Consider the following 17711-nt stretch of genomic DNA (forward strand, 5'->3'; position numbering starts at 1 on the left):
TTTTTAATTTTGGAAAAATGTCCTCACACATAACACACATTAATGAACCAGCAGCTTGATATATCAAGATAGAAATCAGTAAGCATATACTACTGCATGTTGGCTTTGTCCAAGACACCGGGCACACAGCCTAGACATTGAAGATAGAGGTAACAGCAGACCCAGTACTTGAATATTTTCATGTTGGCTTGGTTGAAATACTTGATTTGATTTTCAAAAAGACCACATCATTTTCACATAATGCAAGCTGTGTAAGAGTTAGAGGCTTACTTCACATATTATTTCTGCTATTGAAATGTCAAAAAAACCAACTTATTGTTTTAGTAAGAGAAACAAAAAGAGCTGCGCATGCTTATGGAAAAACCTTAACTATTACAGCTAATTATTATGATTAATTGTTTTTATTAAGTAAGTAACGTCTCAGTGATCTCACTGTGATCCAATAATTTGGCTGAGAAATTAATCCTTACCAGATAGATTCAATCTCCACTTTAAAATGTATAGAGAGCCTTCTAGAAGTCTCCTTTTTAGGAGCTAGCCATTGGGCATTCATGGACCTACAGAATGGCAACAATAGACACTGGGAACTACTGGGGGGAGGAAACATTTAAAAACTATTTGGTATTATGCTTACTGCCTAGGTGATGAGATCAAGTGTACCCCAAACCTCAGCATCATGAAATATACACACATAACAAACCGGTACATGTACTTCCTGAATCTAAAATAAGAGTTGAAGTTATTTTTTTAATATCCAGTAAATAAATAAATAAAAATCTTCCTTTTTGTGAAAGGCATGTATTATTAAATCAAATAAGAATTCAATTTTATTTTAAAAATCTAGAATACTTGTGATGTTTTAAAAAGTTTTCTTTTGAGTAAAATAAAACACAGAATCCAAATATACCAAATTGGAAAGGAGTTTTAGTGGCCATCTATAAGAAAACAGAGGTCCCTTTTGAAGAACTGAAGCCTGTATTTCCCAAGAGGTAGGAACTGTATCTTTATAATGATTTTAGTGTATTTTATTTCAATAAATCCATTCTAGTCAAAATACATATATGTCTATAGTACACACAGTGTATACCTTATTAATAAAATTCAGTATAAACATCTTCACAAAGAAACTGTTATTTACACCCAGAAATTTTATTTCCTATCATCAAATACAGAGCAAACTGAATTTAGAAATCTGAACCCAACAAAGAATTTCCAAGAATCTACAATCCATATTCTAGACCCAATTATTAAGGTTCAAGTGATAGTTGATTATATAAAGTTAAGAGAAAAGCAGATTGTAAAATCTTATATTGAATCAATTACATTCAAAAATGTATATAAGAGACTCATATATACATACATCTTCTTTATGTTTTCTGCATCTTCCAAATTTCCTACGATAAATACATAGAGAGCTATATTTCTAAAAACTAACTATAGAACTATTTTGCAGTGAGACATGTAGAGACTTGGGTCATCATCTCAAAGAAAACGTGTAAAAGAAAAATGCTTATTCCTTCTTATCCAATCAAAACGCTCAAAATTTAAATTCCTAAGGGAATTCCATCACCCTGGAAGTGTGCTACTTTGTTTTCAGTATCTGCAACTCTCACTGAAAGCAGGCTTCTTTCAGGTTAATGCATTTCCCATAAGAACATTATTGTTTTCATGTCCAATGTATAAGCCATATCATTTTCAAAGGTAAATAGTATATCAAACAAGAAAGTATAAGAATTTTATGTCTTAAAAACTAAAGACACTGGATACAATTCCTTGAAGCATGCTTTGCATGCTTTTCACAACAAAGTTTAAAATATAATTTGTTAGTTTATTCTATAATGTAAAACTTATCCTTTTACATCATAGCAGTCAACTGAAATGGTTTGCTAGCTTCTTAAACTTGGGGTTTTAATCATTTCTTAATTTAAACTGTGTTTCTACTTTCTCCTTATTGATAACAGCAATAAAACCTGAAGTGTTTACACAATCCATTCAACTAGTCAACACATTAATTGAGCACCCACTATGGGTCATATCTGTTGAAGGAATAAACGTAGTAAGTGCTGAGTGTAGAGCAGTAGAGCAGTGGGCAATCAGACAAGGCAGGACTGCTGAAACAACCATAATACTCTACTCAAAAATAGTACTTTGCAGAATTGAAGAATCAGAGGGAAAAAAACCACGCAACATCCTAATGGCAAGGTTTTAAAATCCTTGAAAATGCAAATTCCAGTATCAATCTGGAAAATGCATTCATTCTCCACCTTTCACCAGCGCATTTCACAGCTGCTTCTGAAACTGTATTCCACTATAAGGTATGCTTGATCATGATTGGATTTTACATTGGATTGGTTTTTCCAAAGGAACCAAATGGTTTACACTGGATTTTCCAAAGGAAACAAATAGAAAAGATGAAGAAGGACTTAAAAATGCTTAAGGTTTAGGAGGAAGTATTTAGTGTATTCATTCAGCAATCATTCATTATCTTCCTACTGCGTACAAGATGCCAGGCAGTCCTGGGGATACAGGCAACAGACTAACCTGGAGGAGAAAAATTCCTTATGACAAGCAAACTGTACTCCACCCAGCTTTCTTTTTCATATCACAAATATTTTATGAAAATGATGATTCAATTATTTCTATATCAATGAATTTTCATTATACATAAATCATTCACTTGTTGAGCTGGCCAAAAACTTGCGGGGAGGCCCCCAGTTTTGAGTGGAGAAAGTGAACTCTTCAACTGTGATACCCATCTTGCAGCCTATAAAAGGTTAGCTTTCTGGCTTACTGGCACAGCTTCCTCCAGTTGTGGCCACCTTCCCCAGGCTATGGATCTCTCCAATAACACCATGTCTCTCTCAGTGCGCACCTCCGGACTACCCCGGCGGCTCTCCTCGCAGAGTGTGATAGCAGGCAGACCCAGGGGCATGTCTGCTTCCAGTGTTGGCAGTGGCTATGGGGGAAGCGCCTTTGGCTTTGGAGCCAGCTCTGGAGGCTTTTCTGCTGCTTCCATGTTTGGTTCTAGTTCTGGCTTTGGGGGTGGCTCTGGGAGTTCCATGGCAGGAGGACTGGGTGCTGGTTATGGGAGAGCCCTGGGTGGAGGTGGCTTTGGAGGACTGGGGATGGGATTTGTGGGGAGCCCAGGAGGTGGCTCTCTAGGTATTCTCTCTGGCAATGACGGAGGCCTTCTTTCTGGATCAGAAAAAGAAACTATGCAAAATCTTAACGATAGATTAGCTTCCTACCTGGATAAGGTTCGAGCTCTAGAAGAGGCTAATACTGAGCTAGAGAACAAAATTCGAGAATGGTATGAGACACGAGGAACTGGGGCTGGAGATGCTTCACAGAACGATTACAACAAGTATTATCCACTGATTGAAGACCTCAGGAATAAGGTAAGATGTTGTCGTTTGGAGGGGCTTAGGGAATTTCGTTTTCCTTTTTACCGTTATTATATTTTAGTGATAATCACCCACAACTTTGATGTTTTCCAATATGGCTGTACTTGCAGCAATTTCCTCACCCCAGGTTGTTTCATTCCGTTTTATCATTTACCAAGAAGTGATTGTATTTCCTTTATCTTTCTGTAGGAAATCTATATTTCTTTACTCCTTAATATTACTTTATACAGACATTGTCTTAGGGAAATGAAACTCTCTTAAACTCTAAATAAAAAGCATTTAGCATCACCATTTTTACCATTGTGTCAAAAACATATTTGTATAATACTAGTTTTTTAGGGCTTCATCTTGTGTGTGTCCCTCTCTTCTGCCAGATCATTTCAGCCAGCATTGGAAACGCCCAGCTCCTCTTGCAGATTGACAACGCGAGACTGGCCGCCGAGGACTTCAGGATGAAGTGAGTGGAATAAACAGAGGATTGCGGGCATGTCCCACCATGTCTTCTGCCATCCTGTCCTACCTTCACTGATATAAAATATTTTAAATCTTCTGAAGTTCACATGTTCCATATATTTAGTGTTTTGGTAAATTCACATAGGGCGTTCTAGAAAGTAATCAGAATCTAATGCAATTCACATTAAATGTCCTTAAATTATAAGTTGCTTAAACCCAGGGCTATGGATCACTGTATTTGTAGTGCGCTATTGACTCATGATGTGACTGACACCATAATTCTGCCAGTGTCTTAAACCTCAATTTTCCATGTATCAAAATGAGTTCATCAGTTTTTGCCAAGGTGTTCAATGAAACCATCGTTTTCCTAATGACACATGCAATGGAAAGATTACCCATGTTCCTTCCTCCTTTTCCATGCTCAACTCTCCCAGACGTAAGGAATAAATACTAATTTCCTTTTTGCTTCACAAAATTTCCACACACACAGGAAGTTGCAGTGGCCATGGTCCTGAACCTGTAAAATCTTGGTGAAAGCCACTAAAGAAGTATCAATGTTTTCAGTTAAATCATGAACGTTAAGCACAAAGAGCAACTTATTTTCAATGCTTTTAGAAATTCCACTTAGAGAGGGGCTGCTGCTATTTATAGCCACAGCAGCCAGCTAGAGGGAAAATTATTCCCTGGGATGCTGTGCTATTGGGATTCATAGCTGGTAGAAAAGTACTGCCTCACTGATTTTTCACTTTTCTTCTCCTCTCTAACTGAACTGTAAACAATGGTGGGGGAAAAAAAGAAAGGAAAAACACAAACGCAAAAACCGCATCATACACTACAGTACTGCCATTATTAAGTAGTTGCACAGATTTAAGCAAGAAATTGACCTGACATCAGTGGCTTTGTTCAAATGGTTGTGTTGATTCCCTAGACTGCTGTGCACTTGGTTTTCAGGTATGAGAATGAACTGGCCCTGCGCCAGGGGGTAGAAGCCGATATCAATGGCCTGCGCCGGGTGCTGGATGAGCTGACCGTGACCAGGACCGATCTGGAGATGCAGATCGAGAGTCTGAACGAGGAGCTGGCCTATATGAAGAAGAACCATGAGGAGGTGAGTCAGACAGGGCAGCCTCACTCAGCTGCTTTTTTTTTCTCCCAGACTCAAAAATTACAATTTCAAATTTAGAAATCTGGAGTCGGGACAAGTATGGAGAACACATTGTCTCCCTATTAAAATGGCCATTTGTTTTGGATTTCTGTGTGATGTGTGTGTGGTGGTGGTGATGGTGGTTCCTGTTAAGGCTTAACAAATTAGAGGCACTTCCTGATTTTGTCAATTTCATTATAAGGCAATGACAATAGGAAAGCTAACTGTCCTAATTCAGTGATTTAAAAAAAAACTGAGTAGGCCGGGCGCGGTGGTTCATGCCTGTAATCCCAGCACTTTGGGAGGCTGAGGCGGGCAGATCACAAGGTCAGCAGATCGAGACCAGCCTGGCCAACATGGTGAAACCCCATCTCTACTAAAAATACAAAAATTAGTTGGGCATGATGGCAGGCGCCTGTAATCCCAGCTACTTGGGAGGCTGAGGCAGGAGGTGGACGCTGCAGTGAGCCAAGATCATGCCACTGCACTTCAGCCTGGTGACAGAGCAAGACTCCGTCTCAAAAAAAAAAGTCCTTAAAAAAAAACTGAATACTTTAAAAGTTAAAGAACAAAAGTCGACCAATAATATATAATGTTATATATGTTGGAGAAATTGGTTATACTTAGCATAATGCACGCACAGAGAACTCTGATGTCTCAAAGTGCATATTGGAGGCTGGGTAAGGAAGGGATGCCGGCAATAGGAAGTTTCTACTAGATTTTCAATGACTGTGGCACAAACAGTGTGCAAGCCTGGGTACTGTCTGCAGCCCTCTGTTTGGCAGCTGTAGGTGAAAACCCCAGTAAGTACATATCAGGCCTCCCTTCATGTAAAGGCTACGGCCCCTCAAGAAGCAGGGCCAACTTTTCCATTAGACACAGCAGGCACAGCTTCCAGGGTGTGTGGTAATTTCAGAGATACATGAATATGTCTTAGGTTCTTGTAAAATCAGAAGAAAAATAGGAATTTTCAGGTTAAAAAAGTTTTAATATATTGTATTAATATATTTGCCTTTATACCAACAGTCATAAAATAGAATTTTTAGGAGTGTGTATGCGTGTGTGTGTGTGTGTGTGTGTGTGTGTGTGTGTAGTAGGAAGAGGTGCAGGAGGACAAATGTATCCAGGGCCCACGAAGTCACAATGGGCCCCTGTGCCCCTCTCTCTCACGTGCTGCCTCCAGGAGCTCCAAAGCTTCCGGGTGGGCGGCCCAGGCGAGGTCAGCGTAGAAATGGACGCTGCCCCCGGAGTGGACCTCACCAGGCTCCTCAACGATATGCGGGCACAGTATGAAACCATCGCTGAGCAGAATCGGAAGGACGCTGAAGCCTGGTTCATTGAAAAGGTAACACAAACAACAAAGCCTTTGATACATTCACTGGAAGGCCTGCGAGCGAGCGTGGCTCTGGAGTCCCTGGTTCTCTTTACTGTTGCAGAGCGGTGAGCTCAGGAAGGAGATCAGCACCAACACCGAGCAGCTTCAGTCCAGCAAGAGTGAGGTCACCGACCTGCGTCGCGCCGTTCAGAATCTGGAGATCGAGCTGCAGTCCCAGCTCGCCATGGTAGGCTCGTGGGCAAAAAAGATGCAGCATCCTTTGGACTTCCAAAGAAAATGCTGCGTCCAAATTACATTAGCTCCTTGGCTGCCGTTCTCTTTTCCGTCCCTTCCATCGTTATGTCTTTACCGTTTCCCTCCCACGTGCAGAAGAAATCCCTGGAGGACTCGTTGGCTGAAGCCGAGGGCGATTACTGCGCGCAGCTGTCCCAGGTGCAGCAACTCATCAGCAACTTGGAGGCTCAGCTGCTGCAGGTTCGCGCGGATGCAGAGCGCCAGAACATGGACCACCAGCGGCTGCTTAATGTCAAGGCCCGCCTGGAGCTGGAGATTGAGACCTACCGCCGCCTGCTGGACGGGGAGGCCCAAGGGTGAGCAGATAACGGAGGCTACAAACACCTTCAGGGGCTGACCAAGCATGGACAGCAGAAATAGAAGGAATGGGGTTTTAGTTGACAGAAAAACAAACAAAAGTCTAGTAAAGATATATCTGGGTTTTACTTTGCAAAGTGTTTTCACCCATTATCTTACTTGATAATTCATAAAATGCTACAGTGAACAAAGGCACCAGGTCAGAAGCAGATTGTAAATGAGTACTCTTTGTACTACAAAAGTCACTCACTCAATTTCTAATATCAAAGACCTGATGATAAGGAGGACGCATAGTAGCCATCTGAACCTCCTACTCTAACAAGCTTTCCAAAAGTGACCAGAGTCTGGACTAGCTGGAAGAACCCAGGCCTACAAATTGAGAGTTCAAGACCAGTCTGGACAACATAGAGAGACCCCTATCTCTACAAAACATTAAATAATAATAATGTAGATAAAAACTGGGATGAAGATGTCAGGGTTTGAGGATTAAGTTAAAAGAATTATGTTAACTAATTTAATTTCTGAGACCAGATCTTCTGTTAAAAGCCAGGTTGCTTCACTTTTTGATGTTTTCTCCTTTGTTTTCTTACAGTGATGGTTTGGACGAAAGTTTATTTGTGACAGACTCCAAATCACAAGCACAGTCAATTGATTCCTCTAAAGGTAAGCAGAAACCCTAGAATCACCTAGAATAAGTCAGAAACACATTTATTAGTGCAAAACCTGTAAGATCTCAACGAACACGGCATTATTATTAATTTTAAGTATATTTATATTCTGAGCCAAGGAAAAATATTTATGCATTCCTGCACAAAATGAGTAGTCTGTACTGTATTAAAACTTTTGGGGGCCTGGACATGTGGCTCATGCCTGAAAACTCATAGCTCTGGGAAACTGAAGTGGGAGGATCATTTAAGGCCAGGAGTTCATGACCCACTTGGGCAATAGGGAGACAAAAAATTAAGAAAAAAATAGCTGGATGTGTTGGTGTATGCCTATGATCTCAACTACTCTGGAGGCTGAGGCAGGAGGACCACTTGAGACCAGGAGTTAGAGGTTATAGTGAGCTATGATCATGCCACTGCACTCTCACCTGGGCAACAGAGCAAGACCCTGTCTCTAAGAAAATTTAAATTAAAATTACAAAATAAAAAGAATTGGCAATCCCAGGAGGGAAAAAACCTGCTCTGCTACAAGGTATTATGATCACCATAACCACCTTTGAAATTTTTTTAATGTTTTCATGGCTGTACAAGGCAACACTGAATAATTTCATTTTCGTTGGATAAAACACATTTTTAAGAAGTAAAAGTTATTTTTGAAAGTTTAATTAGATGGACTGTATCAACTGATGCTTAATTTAGAAGCCTACATTAAACAACCAATGTTGGATTAATCTCTGAAACACTAACTTTTGCCCCCTTGTTCCATTTTATCTTTAGACCCAACCAAAACCAGAAAAATCAAGACAGTTGTGCAGGAGATGGTGAATGGTGAGGTGGTCTCATCTCAAGTTCAGGAAATTGAAGAACTAATGTAAAATGTCACAAGATCTGCCCCATGATTGGCTCCTTAGGAACAAGAAATTTACAAATAGAAATTACTCCTTTCAGAGTAAGATGCTGTATTAGTTCAATCCCTGTTTGTGTCTGTTTCATTTTCTTTGGACTCCCTATTCACACTGAGTGCTTTTTGCCCTTCTGAACCAATATCCAGTCACAAGTCATTTTGATGATGTTGATCTCTATAACAAATCAAAATTACCTTATATCTTTCTGGACCTGGAGTAGTCTTTTAATGAACTTTCTTCTGGTAACCTGGAATATTTTTTAATCACAGAGCTTTAATCAAGTGGTGGTGTTTGAATAGAGTTAACTGTAATAAAAGATGAATGGTAATAATGTGAAATGTATGCCTTCTTGATTCCAACAGTAATGTCAAGGGCATAGAAAGAAGTTTTCAAAATACTAATAATAAAATAGAGGCTGGGAATGATGACTCGCACCTATAATCCCAGCACTTTGGGAGGCTGAGAGGCAGGATGATTGCTTGAGGCCAGGAGTTCAGGACCAGCCTAGACAACATAGAGAGACCCCCCATCTCTACAAAACACTAATAATAATAATAATGTAGCTGAAAACTGGGATGAGGATGTCAGGGTTTGAGGATTAAGTTAAAAGAAGATTCTTTTAGAACTTCCTTCCTTTTTATGTAAGCCCATCAAGGCTGTAGTGAAATTAAATTGTCCACTACAGCAGTTGAGAGTTGTCCTATTCAAGTTCTAGCACCATCTTCCATGCAGTCAAGAAATGCTGGGCCCTGACAGTGTGCCAGTTTAGAGGCTCAGTGATGAACAAGATATGGTTCTTGCCTTGAGGAGCCATGGTTGAGGACAGAGATAAACATCTACCAGGAATGGTTTACAGTGAGATTGGTTGAATAGAAGTTCAAAGGACACATGGAGGGAGAAATGAACAATTTTCCAGGAAAGGCAATAAAATACTACATACAGGAATCATCCAGGCAGATGAGGGAGAAAGGGAACAGGGCAAATACACGTGAAAAGACAGAGGGTGTGAGCAAACATTGCTCTGCTCTCCCTTCCCCTATTTGGCAGCAGTGAGGCCCAGGGTGGGGTCATTACTGGGGCAGGTCAGATCCACAAGTCAATAACAGAAATCATGTTCTGCATTAGGGAAAAAGGCAGCCAAAGTCTAAGACTGAACAGACGGTGGCTCAACATGGGTTGCCCAATTCAAAATTATAAAAGGAAAACGGGCAACATTTAATGATTAAAAGCCTGGGCTCTAACATTACACTGGGATCAATTTCTGGCTCTGCTATTTAATAACAAGTAACATGTTCCTCAGTTTTTTAAGGTGGAAATGTCATGATGGCTGCACCTGCTTCATGGCGTGAGTTTTGTGAAGATGAAATGAGGTCCTGTACCTAAAGCACTAGGAACCCGCAAAGTATTGGCATCTAGAAAGTACTCAACATTTGTGTCTTATTGTTATGTACTATATGGAACCAAAATGGGATGAAGAAGCAAGGAGATGTGGTGAGCAAGGCGTGTCAAAGGAGCAGAAGGGAGAAGGAGGGTTGTGCTAGACTGGAGGAATTCCCGAGCTGAGTCTAAAAGCCAATAGCTAGTCAGCCAACTTAAGCTGATTTGCTTCAGTATGCAGCTTTTCCTTTTAATATTATTTACATGGCCAGATGCAATGGCTCACGTCTGTAATCTCAACACTTTGGGAGGCTGACATGAGCAGATTGATTGGGCCCAGGAGTTCAAGACCAGCCTGGACAACATGGCAAAATCCTGTTTCTACAAAAAAAAAATTGCCAGGTGTGAGGGTGCACACCCCTAGCTACTTGAGAGGCTGAGGTGGGAGGATTACCTGAGCCTGGGGTGGTCAAGAGTGCAGTGAGCTGTTACCGTGCCACTGCACTCTAGCCAGGGCAACAGAGTAAGACTCTGTCTCAAGAAAAAGAAAAGAAAAAAAGATTCTTTAATGGTTTCAGATCCTCCACTTACCTCACTTTATTATACACTCAGCTCTCTTAGTTTAGCCCTCACCTTCCGGCACATATTCTACGGTGACTTTACCTTTCAGACTCAAAAGGATTATCCAGGTCTCTGAACAAGCTCCACCATCCCCAAGCAATAAACAAAGGATTCTACTTCCCCAGTGCTCAAAAATGCCTGCAAATAGTTACTATTTTAAATAACATCTGTTTTCCTACATTAGAATGGTGTGAGACCCAAAGGAGAAAGGATTTTGCACAAGTATAAATGCAAGGGTCATTTATTAGCTGGTATCATAGTTTTTCAGCATTCCCTTCTCTTGGAAATTATTTTCCACAAAGCTGCCAGAGATATCACTCCATAAGCAGCTTTTCCTCAGACTTCTCTCTGTGACTGAGTGTTGGCTCAATCCTCTTGTCTTCTCTCTACACTCCCTCCCCAGGTAACTCATCAAATCTCTCCACAGCCTCTCCTCCCCAATCTCATCCCATAGTTTTAATACCATCTACACATTGGTGACTTCTGCGGCAGCCTCCAGGATGGCTCCAGTGATCCCTGCCTCCTGGTCTTCATTCCCTTGTGTAATCCCCTCCCACAATGAACAAGGAGCAGATTTATTAAAGAAGTGATGGTATACGACCTCCAAAGATAGGTCACAAAAGCCTTTCAGTTCTTCCATGGTTTCCCAGATGGTACTCTCTGGGGGATGTTAGCTACTGGCAAGGTTATATCACGGGGTGTTGCGCTAACTGCGCGCACCAAGCTTGGTTTTTCCTTTAACAGGCAGATTCGTGGGAAGAAAACACCAGACCGAGAACAATAATAAAATGATAGAAAATTTTAATGAGAGAAGTAGGAGGATGGAAAGAAATACACACACGGAAACCACTCTACCTCAGCACCGGCAAGACAGCAGCACGGGCTATTCGCAAGTCACATCTGGAAGTCGCTCTGATTCAATATCTCTGTGTTCTTTTTGCTCCTTTATTGTATCCGCTTACATAACTAGTTTACATACTCATCTTTGGGCTAGTCGAGTTCAGTCGGTAAACAAGGAAGATCTGCTTCATAAGTGTCCTGTCCTTGACTGTTTCTTGGGCGCCGGGAGTTGGCCAGACTCCCAGCCCCCAAGATACGTTCTGCTCCGCCAAGAGCTCTTAGCGTTTCAGAACAGTTTATGGACAGTTCATGGGCTCACAGATCCTTTCCTGCCTACTTCTCTACCTCAAACGCCCTTTACAAGCAAGCTTTTTTACAAAACAGGACTTCTATATCATAATCTTACACGGGGGCAAAAACTATCTGGAAAAAAAAGTCGTGATTTCACAAAATTTCCCACTGAAGCTCCAATGGCTACGATTTCATGGCACAGCCAGCAAGACCCAAACAACAGTCCTTTCCTGATACTATCTCAGCCAAAATATCCTATAAGTCTTCACTCTGCAAAGGAAGCATTACATTTCTAATTAACGTTAACGTCAGTTCACGTTGCCCTATTCTCACTGACAAGAAATGCAACTAGCACAGCATCTATCAGTCCCTACAGGCTGCTAGAACAAAATACCTCAGACTTGGTGGCTTAAAAATAAGAGAAACTGGCTGGGCACAGTGGCTGACATCTGTAATCCCAGCACTTTGGGAGGCCAAGGCTGGCAGATCACAGCTACTCGGGGAGTAACCTGTAGTCTTAGCTACTCAGGAGGCTGAGGCAGAAGAATCACTTGAACCCGGGAGGCAGAGGTTACAGTGAGGCGAGATTGCGCCACTGCACTCCAGCCTGCAACAGAGCGAGACTCTGTCTCAAAAAATAAAATAATAAATAAATAAGTAAACAAACTAACCCTGCGTGTTCAAGTCACTTGCAATGTGTTGATACTGGAAGATTTATCTTTTAAAACAAGAAAGAAGAAAAAAAGCAAACCTTTTAAAATGAGCAACTTAATAAACTAAAATTGTCTTATTTAACTAATAATCAGGAGTTCAAGACCAGCCTCGCCAGCATGGTGAAACCCTGTCTCTACAAAAAATACAAAAATTAACCTGGCATGGTGGTGCACGCCTGTAGTCCTAGCTTCTAGGGAGGCTGAGGCAGGAGAATCGCTTGAACCAGGGAGGCAGAGGTTGCAATAAGCCAAGATCTCACGACTGCACTCCAGCCTAGGTGACAGAGAGACTCTGTCTCCAAAAAGAAAAAAAAAAAAAGAGAGAGAAACATTTCTCATAGTTCCAGAGGCAGCTTCAGTACCTGATAAGGGCCCACTTTCTGGATCATACACAGCTTCTTCTCGATATATCCTCACATTGGCAGAAGGGGCAAAGCAACTCTCTGGGGCCTCATTTATAAGGACAATAATCCCCTTCTCCAGGGCTCCACCCTCATGACCTAATCCACTCTCCTAATATCCGGACCTCCTAATACCCGGACATCGGTGATTAGGTCTCAACATACTAATTTAGGGGGGCATACTAATACAACATACTAATTTAGGGGGGACAAAAACTTTCAGACCATACCAACATCCTTATGATGAGAGTCTAGCCCTCATTCACTAGGCCACAAGCCCCAATTCAACACAGATGTGAGACGTCCCTTCGGACTCAGCAAATAATGAATTGCGGAAGTGGAAGGTCTGTCTTTTAAGAAAAGAACCTGAATAAAGAATCCTATAGCAAAAGACAAGAATATTGTTTACGATTATCGTAAAATCTAAAATCTCACAAATTTAAATTTTTACTTTTATATGCATATGTTGTGTGTATAAGCTAATGGAAGGTCTGGAAAATATTGTGTATATACTGAACTGTTATAGGGGTTATCTCTTGGGGATTAGCAAGGGGTTTGAAAAATAACTTCATTAAAATGTTTAATAACCAGCATATATGACTCCGATAATCAGAAAAAATAAATAACTTTTATACTCCCAAACAAATGGCTTTGCAAATAGGTCACAGCAGGAAGGAACCACCTAGAAAAACAGCCATAGGTTGCCAAAGCTTTATTTCTTTAGGCTTTATAAGAGTGCCATCTTCTGGAGTCTCAGGAAATGAACCTTAAAATAACCCTGGCCGGGCACAGTGGTTCACACCTGTAATCCCAGCACTTTTGGAAGCCAAAGCCGGTGGACCACTTGAGGTCAGGAGTTTGAGACCAGCCTGGCCAACATGGTTAAACCCTGTCTCTACTAAAAATACAAAAATGAGCCCAGCGTGGTGGCACGCACCTGTAGTCCCAGCTACTTGGGAGGCTGAGGCAGGAGAATCACTTGAACCCAGGAGGCAGAGGCTGCTGTGAGCTGAGACTGCACAATTGCACTCCAGCCTGGGCAACATAGCAAGACACTGTCTCAAAAAAAAATCAAAATGAATAAAAAATCAATAAACTAACCCTGCATGTTCAAGTCACTCGGGATGTGTTGATACTAGAAGGCTTATCTTTTAAAACAAGAAAAAAGAAAAAAGCAAACCTTTTTAAATGATCAACTTAATACATTAAAATTGTCTTATTTAACTAACAATTAGTTTCCAAAAAGTTCACCAGTAAGGAGGCAGTTCTATAAGGCATAAAGTAAAAAAGAAAGTAATTATTTAGAGTTAAGAAAACCAACCAATCAATAACTACGCAGGCTTTAAAAATATTCTCAACGGTGGCTCACGCCTGTAATCCCAGCACTTTGGGAGGCCGAGGCAGGTAGATCACGAGGTCAAGAGATCGAGACCATCCTGGTCAACATGGTGAAACCCTGTCTCTACTAAAAATACAAAAAAATTAGCTGAGCATGGTGGCGCATGTCTGTAGTCCCAGCCACTTGGGAGGCTGAGGCAGGAGAATTGCCTGAACCCAGAAGGTGGAGGTTGAGGTGAGCCGAGATCACACCATTGCACTCCAGCCTGGGTAACAAGAGCAAAACTCCGTCTCAAAAAAAAAAAAAAAATTCTCAAATATCAAATGAAAATGAATTTTTATTCATATAGCTGAGTAAATGATTTTTTTATGGGGTAGTAAATGTTTTTTAAATCTTGGAACTGAATCCAACATTGTGCTAAGCTAAAGAAACCAGACACAAAAGAATACATACTATATGATTCCATTTATATTAAACTTTCAGAAAGATAAAATTTCATCCATAGTGACAGAAATAAACTCAGTGGCCACCTGAGCTGAAAGGTGTGGAGGAATGGGGATTAACTGGTTACCTTGGTAGGGGCACCCAAGAACCTTTGGGACTGATGGAAGTGTTCTGGATCTTGATTGTAGTGATGGGTCCATTTAGCAAGCCTCTTCAAACTGTACATTTAAAACGAATATATTTCATTATAAGTACATCTTAACTCAATAAAGTCGATTTTAAAATAATAATTGAATAGTCTTTCTTCCGATGATACTGTCCAAAGGCACAGAGAGGCCATGTAGGATCATCAGTGCTGTACTAGGGTGAGCTGGCTCTTAACCACTCATCAGTAAATATTCAGGAATTTTCCAAGCTGGCAGCTTGAAACTGACCACGATGGGAATATTTACACAATGGAACTTGGGCTTTTAAAAATATGTTTCCCAGAAAACTGTTTTACACCAGTACACCGCTACACCACTGAGCACAGAGGTTAAAAGTACTATTCAGATGAGAAGTATTAAGTTTATGAATACTGATGAATGCTGAGTGTATGACTGAATATATTGTTTGCTAGGAAGAACAATGCCAAGGAAAACCTAGCTGCCACCCGCCCCCCCCAACCCATAAATAGAAAACTACTTGGGGCATTCCAAAATGGCAGGACAATGTACAAATATCATACACTGGTTGAAACAATTCTTTGAGATATCTGACCCTGCCCCTGTGGCTCCCTCCTGGAGAACACTTTTTAGCTTGTTTGTAATCAGTGGTAAGCGGGCAACAGCTGTCTACTTGGTAGATGTCTGCGTTATCAGAAAACACAGAACACCTGTTTATTAATAATAATCACCTGTTCAGAGAGAATAACTTCTTGGATCAGAATTTGCTCGGGGCCTTTCGCCTGGAATGCTGTCATGCCCTGTGGCTCTCAGCTGGGAAGGCTGCTGGCCCCTCCGATAGACCCACTTTGCTGTTCTATCTGGGTGTTCGCCCTTCATCTCCTTCTGCACCACCTGGGTGGGGGTCTCTCCTGCTGAGCTGGTACTCGGTATTCAGAGGCCTGAGTTTGGGTTCCAGCTCTGCACTTTCTAATGGTTTTATTTGCCCCTCTGTTCTTTAGTTCTCTGCTCCCTAAAATCAAGGCAAAATAAATATCTACTTCACACTTGGCATATAGTAAGCACTAAATATTACCTGCTATTATTATGCAAAGAAAAAAAAAGTCTCTCTACAACTAAAGAAATTAACTGGTTTACAGACAATTCCCCCAGACACGTTTATTCTTTTTCTTCCCTTCATGCACAATCCTAAACTATTCCAGTTTTGAAAAGAAAATGTGCACTTTTCTCACCCAACATATGGGGAGGGGGGAATCATATTTATCTTCCCTCTAACACAGGTTGTGAGCATCAAATAAGCTCTGTGAAGGAGCTTAACAAGTCATAAAGCACTTTGGAGCTGTAAGATTTGCTTTTTTAGAGACAGGGCCGCTCTCTGTCACCCAGGCTGGAGTGCAGTGGCGTGATAATAGCTCACTGCAGCCTCAAACTCCTGGGTTCAAGGGATTCTCCCACCTCAGACTCCTGCCCTTTTAGTCAAATGTCAGATACCTGATGCCGGGTGCAAACCATGGTGCCTGTGTCAACTGCTAATATTAATGTAGCTGTTCAAAGTGAAGGGGAGGATTCTACAACTATATACGGAATATATAAAATAAATTTTAAAAAACCTTACCACTCTTGGGAATTGTCATTCACAATTTTAGGATTTATTTCTTAAATTAGCATAATATATAAGAATTATAAATAAATGCAATGCTTTACACACATGCAATAAATTGTTTGCAAAACTCAGAATAGATATTTTAACTTCATAGACTGTAAAAACAAGAGCAGCAAGCTTTCCAGGAAAAAAAGTTCTGCATAGCACTCTTCTTTAGAATTCAATTCATTGCAAATTTTAGTTGCTAAAAGATGTCATTGTTGTTTCGCTATGTATATATTCTTAACGAAATGCAACTTTTTCTTCAAAATCTTGGAAAAAATACGCAATTTAGAAGCAGACCTCTGAATAAACCACCCTGACAAAACAGTCCCCAGATAGCAGTGGGATCTAATCAAAGCTATTTAGATGGTATTTCAGGCTTTCTCAGTGAGTCATCATCTTACTCAGAACAAGTTACTTAACTTGAGATGACTCACCTTGTACAAAAAGACAACATATCATCACTTTAGCCTGGCATTTTGAAATCCTTAACAACACCAAACACCGTAAACACAGGTCGCTATGACCTTGGTTGGTCAGAATACGGTCATTTTAGTTACTGACTTGCACTTACTGATCTCCTGAAGTTATATATACACTACCAAGTTTCTGCTAAGTGTACTCATTTTGAAATATTTCATTCATTTGCAAAACAACATGGGATTTTAAAGAAATCACGTCGGGCTGCAATTTCACATTTCAATTTCACAAGTATACATTTTTTGACATGCTGAAGTGTAATTTTTATTTTTTTAACAACATTCGGTTGGCATATTGAGGTATACCAGTGGGGCATCACATATGCATTTATTTGTGTATTCATTCTGTAACTATAATAGGTTCATTGCCTGGATGTTCACAGCAAGTCAATACCCAGAGGCACCAGGTTGCAACCAAGACAGAGGTTTAGTGGTAAGTCGGCCAAACAAGGAGAAAAGGGGAAACCTCTCAAATCCGTCTTCCCGGGGACTCTGGGGCTAGGGTTTTTAAGAGTTTTGGAGTGAGCCAAAGCACAGAGATTGCTGATAAGTTGAAGAGTACAGGGTGAAGTCCCAGGACCGGGAGAGGAAGAAACTATACTCTCTTACTCATCTGGTTTGTCTGTGGGAGTCTTTAAACTGGTTGGCGTTAGAAGTTCCACTGTTATCCAGGATCTGCCTAAGCAATTCTTAAACAAAAGCCTCATGATTCTAACATTAGAAATCCTATCCACGGGAACAATGGGGATGCAAATGGTCAGTATCTAAAGGTTATGTGATTTTTAGTCACCAGGAATGGCAAAGTGCAACCTGATTAAAGCTTAATTGTAACTACATTTCTGTCCCGAATTCTCAATTCTGTGAGGAGGGCTTCAATTCCTTCAACAAATATTTACTTA

At 40.7% G+C, this 17711-nt stretch overlaps 2 protein-coding genes across 25 annotated transcripts in view; one reads left to right on the plus strand and one right to left on the minus strand.

Moving 5' to 3' along the window:
• The window catches only part of LOC103793320 (guanine nucleotide-binding protein G(i) subunit alpha-2-like), a 154682-nt gene that overhangs the window by 105002 nt on the left and 31969 nt on the right, over positions 1 to 17711 (minus strand). For 15 of the 24 annotated variants that reach the window (XR_013535681.1, XR_013535680.1, XR_013535679.1 and 12 more), the window contains one exon: positions 14652 to 14742. The exons of 4 other annotated variants lie outside the window; for them this stretch is intronic. Coding sequence is in view for 8 of the 20 variants with exons in the window: in XM_078373628.1 (XP_078229754.1) it covers positions 14652 to 14742 (91 nt within the window). In the remaining 12 variants the exon portion in view is untranslated. Of the gene's footprint in view, positions 1 to 1133; positions 7615 to 14651; positions 14743 to 15419; positions 15701 to 17711 lie in introns of those variants that run through there. 5 more of the 24 variants (XR_013535686.1, XR_013535687.1, XR_013535685.1 and 2 more) reach the window with 3 other exon arrangements.
• On the plus strand, positions 2796 to 8836 carry KRT12 (keratin 12). Its single transcript, XM_054256065.2, has 8 exons — positions 2796 to 3398; positions 3779 to 3861; positions 4809 to 4965; positions 6185 to 6346; positions 6438 to 6563; positions 6707 to 6927; positions 7521 to 7591; positions 8371 to 8836. The coding sequence occupies exons 1-8, from the start codon at positions 2832 to 2834 to the stop codon at positions 8466 to 8468; spliced, it is 1485 nt and encodes a 494-aa protein (XP_054112040.2). The 5' UTR covers positions 2796 to 2831; the 3' UTR covers positions 8469 to 8836.

The sequence above is a fragment of the Callithrix jacchus genome, chromosome 5, assembly GCF_049354715.1.
Source record: "Callithrix jacchus isolate 240 chromosome 5, calJac240_pri, whole genome shotgun sequence".
NCBI classification, from domain to species: Eukaryota; Metazoa; Chordata; class Mammalia; order Primates; family Cebidae; genus Callithrix; species Callithrix jacchus.